The sequence below is a fragment of the Neolamprologus brichardi genome, chromosome 3, assembly GCF_056152115.1.
Source record: "Neolamprologus brichardi isolate AB-2024 chromosome 3, ASM5615211v1, whole genome shotgun sequence".
Lineage (NCBI taxonomy): Eukaryota > Metazoa > Chordata > Actinopteri > Cichliformes > Cichlidae > Neolamprologus > Neolamprologus brichardi.
The window spans coordinates 11771108-11780012 of NC_142106.1; the positions used below are offsets into that span (position 1 = coordinate 11771108).

Genomic DNA, 8905 nt, shown 5'->3' on the forward strand with positions numbered 1-8905 from the left:
TCTTTGACAATAAAGCTGACTTTGACTTCACTTTTGACCGATACAGAGAAGAAAGAAAGAAAAGAGATAAGCAGACTGATCAACATGTTTACTACGATAACAAAGAGCTGAAACCTCAACATGAACTCTTCTATGAAGAAAACACAGTACTACCTCTGCGTCGTGTGATTGGCTGTTTCTGAAGTTTTGAAGTTTTGACATCACAGTACATGACATGAGTGATGATGTCATCTTCTTCAGCTACTTTTCCATCTGTTAAAATTTTCCAAAATGAACAATTATATAAATTAAATATCTAAACAAAGATTACATTTAGGTTAAGTTGTTGCTGTGATCATAGTGAATGTGAACGTTATTCTACTAAACAAATTCAAACATGAAAGATTAGGAAGTCTGAGTCTCACCTTCAGGTTTCCTGTGAACACATCGTCTCACCAGCAGAACCAGTAACACCAGTAGAACCACAACACAGACTGATCCAACACATGACAACACAGAGAGAACAGGAGGAAGAGTGATGGAGGGGGAACCAGGAGGAGAGGTGGATGTAGGTGGAGGTGTGGTGGTGAGTTTGTCTGAAATAAAGCAAACAGTCATGAAGTTGTCGTCACATTGTGAATGTTGAAACCTGCAGAAACACAGACAGGTGAGTGTGTCACCTGTGACAGTGATCCAGCTGGATGGAGACTCTCCATGACCGCTGATGTCACACTTGTAGAGGCCTTCATCAGACCTGGAAACATGCTGGATGGTCATGTGACCTGTAGGCTGCTTCCTGATGAGGGAGCCATCTTTATAGAAAGCAGCTGGGAGGTTGGAGGGAGTGGTCTTTGTTTTACAGAGCAGAGTGACGTCATCTCCCTCCATCACAGGGAGGACAGGACTCTGCAGGATCACTGATCCACCTCAACACAGAGACAAACTACAGCATTTCATCCATTTACACACAGCTTCATCAACACTAACTCCACACACTCAGCTTACCAGTGACTGTCAGGTTAACCATGTTACTGATGGGACCCTCTCTGGACTCACACCAGTAAACTCCACTGTCCTGTGTTAAGATGTAGCTCATGTTACAGGAAGAATTAGCTGGTTTTCCCCATTCTGCTCCACACTGAGTCCTCTGTCTTTTGCTTGTGTTTCTCCTCAGAGTCCATCCAGCAGAGCTGTCGTCCTCCTCACAGCTCAGAGACACAAAGTCTCCTTCAAAGAACTGAGAGCTGCTGGGACTCACAGTCAGACGAGCTGCGAGGGTTAAAATGAAAAATGATGATCTGTTAGACTTTTGTCCAACCAGTGGTGATATTTTTTTATTTCATCAGCTTTGCATCTGATATTCATTCTGTAAACATGAAAGTGTTGAATCTGATGAAAACATTAGCAGGATGCACTTTTACATGTGAGATTCATTGTGAAACATGAACCCAATCAGGTCATATCAGTGAGCATTTCTCAGGTTTAAACTGTGACAGAAGAAGGTTACTGACCTTGGTTTGTTGTGCAGCTCAGCAGTGAGATCAGAACTAAAGAGAAATGACACTCAGGTTGATTTGAGGGGAACATCAAGAACAACTCCACACAAACAGCTGACAAACAGACAAAGTCGTCTCTCTGATTTATCTGCTGATTCTCAATTTGATGCAACATGCTTCAATAAAAAAATGGAAAAACAGTCTAGATATTCTCCTGATCATTGAGCCATTAGGGAAAGAAGGGACCAGCTGGTGACTTGAAGTCTGAAGCATTTGAGTGGCCAGTAATAAAAAAAACAAAAACACTAATCAGAAGTTAACCTAACCTAAGTCTTTGGACTGTGGGAGGAAACCTACACATACACTAACCACCACCTCTGTGACATTTCTGCTGTAGATATAAATTGTAAATGACTCTATATATATATATATTCTAACACTTCTCACCACATCCACACTTTTCTGCAAAGCCTGTACTGACGTTAAAGTAGCCACAAACTTTAGACTCTTCTTCACACAAGTTTTATGTGAAATTGAAAATGATTTACATCTATTTGCACTGACTACACAGTGATTATATAGAAAATTCCCACTGCATTCAATTAAACGAGTAAAGTCATGTGTCCATTGTGCAGCTGTGTTTATATAATGAGTGAATGATTTGATCTTTTCTCTGCCTGCTGTGTTTCCTCGACTCCTGAGCAAAGATAAAGAGTCAGTTCAGACCTGCAGTTGGTCCTCGTGGTGTTTTGAACTTGAATTCAGCCTGATTTGTTTTTCATGTCTTCTCCTCCATCATCAGTTATCAGGAGAGCAGACAGTCAAAGTACAAGAATTCAAACAAACACAGAGATTCTACTTACAGAGCAGACACAGCACAGATGTTTCCTTCATCGTCCTTCTCACTCATTTGAGCTTTTTTTCATTTCTGTCACTGACACCAAGTAAAGCCCGCCCTCTTCCTCTGAGCACCAGCTTTCTATTGGTTCAAACACAGTGGGTAACTAAATTCTTATAAAAATGCAAGATACAAACTATAAACATGTATCTTTTAATGCAATGAGCTTCAATCAGAATCAGAATCAGATCAGAATACTTTATTGATCCCTGGGGGAAATTATTTTTTTGTTACAGTGCTCCATTATAAACAATCTTTCCTCAGACATTTGGCAATTTACACAGCTGGATAGAAAAATCAGAAACAAGTCAAATGTCCTCTGCTCTCAGTGATCTGTAGTTTAGTTGATGAACTAATCCATGTCCATGTAGTTATGTCCCCCTCAGTGAGAGAGGCAGATATGAGCTGAAACACAGGAATCAAACCAGGGACGCTGCTGTTATGGAGCTGAACTGGAACCATTCAGACACTGAGGCCCTCTGAACACATTTTAATTACAGCTGTGCAGAGACACACTGATGACTGACTGGAACACTATGATTCACATTTTACATTAACACCATCCTCACGCATGGTTTATATATGGCCACTAGAGGGAGATGTTGGACTTTAAACACTAACATGGATACAAGCAGATCATCAAAGTGAGGTTTCAACACAACTGAGTTTGATGCTCTTTGATGTTTGCACAAGTACACGAGCCTTAATATAGATGTCTTCAGAAACATCTGTTGGGTTTTCTTTGTCAAACTCTTCTAAAGTCATATTAAAAACAAATATGTTGGACAGAATCAACCTTTTGGGATTTACTTATCTGGATGATTGAGCATGCACAAAGACCGCCATGTCTATGTTATGTTGTGTACTGGTAAAGGTAGCTTGACTCAATTTAGATCCAGTTGAACTTTGAAGTCATATTGTGAGCTGCTAACCTCCAGGTTTAATTTTAAAAGGCAACTTTTGGGGTATAAATATAGAAGAATCTAAAAAGAGGTGTGGCCACACCTGAAAAGCCTAAATCATGGAGAAAGAAGGACTCTGTAAACTACTTGTTCTTTGTATCATTTCTGATGACAATGTTAAAAAGGAGTTAAAAATATTTTATGTTTTTTTTGGCCTTCCATTATGATTTTTTTAATTTAATTATTATTTATTCATTTTTACTCAATACAGACTGCGCACCATAAGGTGCGCAGTCTGTATTGAGTAAAAATGAATAAATAATAATTAAATTAACCCTTAAGAGCCCAGACCTATTTCTACTTTCATGAAAATTACGGGGGTCTTATATCAAATGAATCATATATAACCAATTCTCTAAGTGTAAAGGGGCAGTGACACCAGTGTCACTCTGGGTCCTTAAGGGTTAAGGAGGACTGTGTTCTGTCATGGTGCGCAGTCCTCGCCAGTTGACCGACATGTCTATCCCTAAATTTGATTCTGTTCATCTGGACGTTTTAAAATTATGCACAAAAGGAATTACTAACGTACCAAAAAAAAGTGGTTTGTTTATATATGTTTATATATAAATATATGCGGTGACCCCTAGAGACAAAACACGTACAAACTCCAAAACACATTTCTAGCGTTAACTGAACTTCAAAACAGAGCTACCTAGATCACTTAAATTACACAATTGAAAGCATATGTGTATTGTTTATGTATTTATACACAAGCATTCATATATAGTCAAATCATTTTAAAAAATGTTCATTTACCTGTTATTACCACACACCAAATCCTGTCGTTGGTACTTGCTGGCTTGTGTAGCCACTAGGTAACAAAAGCTCAACACTGCCCCCTAGCATCCTGGAGCACTTCTGTTGTCTTTTGTACGTGTTTTGAGTTTTTATGTGCTTCTGAGTTTTTACGTGTTTTGGAGTTTGTACGTTGTTTTACGTGTTTTGGAGTTTTTACGTGTTTCAACGTGTTTTGGAGTTTGTACATGCTTCAGAGATCATATGTGATTTGAAGTTTGTATGTGCTTTGTCTCTAGGGGCCACCGTAAATATAATTTTATTTATTCACTCCACATAAAATGTAATAAATAAATCATATAATACAAAAATCAACTATTCACATTTCAACTTTTAACTATTAAAATTTTCAGCTTTTTCCTTTTACAAATTTAAAGTGAAACAACACAAAACACTGCAAACCACAACACAATTAAATATAAATTAAAATATGAAAACAAAAAGAAGATGCATATTCTCTGTCATATGGACCTGCATAAATAAACTTTCTGAATCCTTTATCATCTGCAACTTAAGATAGTTGTGGACCCATACGGTAAAAAAATATATTTTTAAATATATTTTTAAATATATTTCAAAATATACAAAAAATGGCCAAAAAATATATGTGCTAAAATACATTTTAAAATATATTTATATATTTTGAAATGTATTTTAGCACATATATTTTTTGGCCATTTTATGTATATTTTGAAATATATTTAAAAATATATTCATAATATATTTTGAAATGTGTTTTAACGCTTACATTTTTTTGGCCATTTTTCTATATTTTGAAATATATTTAAAAATATATTTCAAAATACAATTTAAACTTATTTAAAATCATCCAAAAATATATAAATTTAACCATTAACCCGGAATATTAATTTTACAATTTTATTCTCATTACATACTTAAACATTCTAAAAGAAACACACACACACACACACATATATATATATATTGGAACCCCCGACTTACGAAATTAATTTGTTCCTGAGGGTCTTTCGTAAGTCGAAGCACCCATCGCGCCTGTTGAGTGAGGTGATGCTGAACGATAGGCTATAGGCTAATTGCTAAGTAGAACAACAATATGTCGTTCAAGTGAAGCGAAGAGCAATTACAAAAGCCAAGGGGTTGTCACATGATTCGGAAGGCATTGTGGGCATTGTAGGCTTAGGTAATCAGAGCCAGCGGATTTCGTAACACGGGCATTTTTTTTCCTTATCAAGGGCAGGTCTTCACTCTGCGCCGATGTCCGTTTTGCTCTGTCCTCCTATAAAAAGCATGAACATTTGAGTATCTGACTAGTTTTAGATTTCCAAAAATCTGATATTTGTACAACTAAACATTTGAACTACAATGATATGCTATTGAGAGATACTTTTATGGGTACATATTGGTAAAGAAACTGGTGACAGAGAAGTAGGCTTTTTAGAATACTATTAGCTAACCATTTTAACTGACTTTCAAAGCTGTTTACCTTTTAAATTGCTGTGGATCAAAACCTCCAGTGGGAAGGGGGCCATTAGAAGAACACGCACCACTGAACCTAAAAACAACAAAAACAAACAAACAAACAAAAAACAGAACAATATATAAGAGTCCGGTAGGGTAATAAATCTCTTCTGAAGCAATATAGTTCATTTTGGGTGAAAAACAAAACATTCCTCTAAAATATATATACTGACATCAGCAATCAACATCATGATTGTAATTATTTCCCTCCTGGTCCATCTACTGCTCTGTGCATGTGTCAAGCACTACGACTGTATCTATGCATATAAATTCACCATATATATCCTGCAAAAATGTCTTCTTATGGTCAAAAAAGCCCAACAAAAAAGGCATTCAAAATAAATAAATAATAATAAAAATAACACGATGTAATTAAAATGCACAACTTACATTAAGGACATCTGTATTTGTATCCACAAGCTAAAAGTAAAACAGTAAATGTGTTAGTAATAGTCCAGGTATTTGTGAAAAACAAAAAAACAAAAACGAGGCAGTAACTGTGACTCTTCTAGTCAGATGCTAAATGCAGAGATTTAAATTTACAGTACAGTACTGCATGTACAGGTAGCTGTGTTGTGAACTGTAACTGAATATCAGAGAATCTCAGAGAAATTAAATGTATTTATTTTTTGAGTTTATCAATCATGAAACCGTCTGTTTTGTAGGCCTGTTACGATAACAACCTTTTGTTGGTCTGTATATTGCCCCATAAACAATTGCGACAAGTTATGTCATCGTCATTTTAAGACCATTTTATGCCAGTGAATGTATAATCATAATATAACACCATAATAATGCAAGATCTACACACTTTCAATTGACAAACCAACATCTAATTCTTAAAGTATTTAGATCATGGAAATTAGGTATCAAAATATTAGATACCTTAAAAACTTGTATAAACAGCAATTTTTTTTAACAAATAGAAAACAATGTTATTATTTTGTTATTATTATATTTTATTTTTGTAATTTTTTATGTAAATATAATGGCAGATATATTGCATCATCAACAATTATTGAGGTCATGTACATATATTGTGCGTTTGGTTGATATATCGACTATTGTGACAGGCCTACTGTTTTGGTATCATAACAAGCTTGCCAAACATGTATGACCACTAAGCAATGTCTAAACAGTAGTACTGGTCTGAATGACAACAAACATAGCTAGTGTTTGGGAAAATCTGTTAGAAAACAGTTATTATTTCAATAATTATGCTTAGCATTTGTGACACAGACACTGCATAAAAAACTACAACAACAAATACTTACTTTAGGAGGATGGGAGAGGGCAGCATGAGGTTGAGACTGTTCCCTGCTCAGATGCAGTGTAGGACAATCAGGGCTGTCACAACAATGGGGTGGGGCCAAGTGGCTGCAACCCTAGTTACAGTGTACAAGTATATATAATTACATATAATATATGTGAATAAAGCAAGAATCTGTTTAGGTTAGTTACTGTGATGACTGATGCTTGCTAGGTTTATATGATTGTAAACTGCACAAAAACAACAACAGCAACAACATTAATGATAACAACAAACAAAATTACTTAGATTTATGTAAATCTCACATTAGGAAGATCTGCATTCGATTTCATGGGCTGAAATAAATAGGCAGAAACATTACTGCTAAACAACCATAAAAACTCTAAAAAGCCTAAAAATGACTAAAAAAAGCAAGGAAATGTGGAACATTGTAATTAGTGAATATTAATAAAGCCTAACTGTGCTTTGTTTCTCACCTTGGTAAGTAAGTGCTCTGTAGCCAGAAGGACAGGTGGGATTTCTGTAAAAGTCAAATTAAATGTGAATATTCTATATAACAAGTGTAAAAAGTTTTATTTGTAATTTTTTTCCCTTTCTGAGAAGGCAGAATAATAAGAAAAGGCAAAAGTACGTCACAATATAATTAATTAAGTTACATATTTTGATTACCAAATTATGGAAGCGTGGAGCTGCCACCCAGGCAAAAGCAAAATAGAGCTATATCACGTTATGACGTGAAAAGTTTATTGTTCTAACATTATGCTTTTCATGTTTGTATAATATAATATCACGTTATTATAATATACATAATTATCACGTTCGCACAATATTTTACGAACGTGAAAATTATGTATATTGTAATAACGTGATATTACATTGTTCAAACGTGAAAAGTATATTGTACAAACATGATAGTATATTGTTAGCACGATATACTTTTCACGTTATAACGTGATATACTTATATTTCTCTTTTGTCTGGGTGGCAGCTCTACGCTTCCGCGCCAAATAGCGAGAATAAAGTAATATTATATTTGAGAAAAGGCACCTGCTAGCTTGATGATGGAGGCTTCGTAGACACCCGCCTTTTGGCTCCTTGTCGCCACTCCACGAAATAAACGTCCATTTCCTCCATGCCGGCTAATTATTCATCCTCATTAAAATCTCGTATATGTTCAGTTGGCAGAATTGAGAATTTTATATCTTCCAACCACTTAATTAACGCGAACATAATCGGCTTGTTTCTTCCCGTCTCCTGTATCCGGCCGTTCCTCTCACTGTCGGAATTCACGCCTCAGAGACGTCGGTTATTTTTCAAAAGAAAGAAAAAAAAAGAAAGAAACAGCAACGACTACTAAACAGATTTTTTGCACGTTCATTGCACATTTGTGGGAATATTTAAATATGTACTTTTTATTAATTACTTTTCATTTTATCTTCACCATGGCAATGCGCATGCGCATACTCTCCTGCACGCAATGGGCTTTGGAGTTGACGTAACGCTGCAATGCATTGTGGGAGCGCAGGCCACGAATCAAAACAAACACACTCTCTGTGTTGGAAGGAGCAATTCTGAACACTAGCTCAAAAGAAAAAGGACGGTATAGAGACAGATTGTGTCCAGATGGAAAGAGACGGTACTTGCAAAAAAATATTGTGCATTGGAAATGTGGACCCGTATGAAATCCGGCAGTGGAGTAGAAACCTTGAAGACCAAACCGCTATTGACGTAGCCTGATATATTCTCGTACCTTGCCTGTGAAGTCAGCGCATACTCGGCGCACCAATTTCGCCATTATAAATCTCTGGAGGCTCACATCCAATTCACCAAGGATCTGGGTACAATTGTGAGTACGCTGTCATTCAAACAAAGGTAAGTCAGCTTGAGTACTGCGAGTAAAATGCGTTTGATTTCCCTCCGAACATTCAGATTAGTGCAGCATAAATTCATTCATGAGGGGGAAATTACAGTGAGAACACGTGGAGGCTCTTTTAGATGGATAACA

General features: G+C 36.1%; 1 protein-coding gene across 1 annotated transcript in view; it reads right to left on the minus strand.

The window, feature by feature from the left end:
• LOC148103498 (Fc receptor-like B) overlaps nt 1–2442 on the minus strand; it is a 48540-nt gene extending 46098 nt beyond the window's left edge. Inside the window, exons 1-4 of the mRNA XM_087838806.1 lie at nt 2339–2442; nt 1491–1526; nt 985–1248; nt 660–905 (exon numbers count right to left, since the gene is read on the minus strand). Of these exons, the coding sequence (XP_087694932.1) occupies nt 660–905; nt 985–1248; nt 1491–1526; nt 2339–2369 (577 nt within the window). The 5' untranslated portion in view covers nt 2370–2442. The remainder of the gene's footprint in view (nt 1–659; nt 906–984; nt 1249–1490; nt 1527–2338) is intronic.
• Between the last annotated feature and the right edge of the window lie 6463 nt (nt 2443–8905).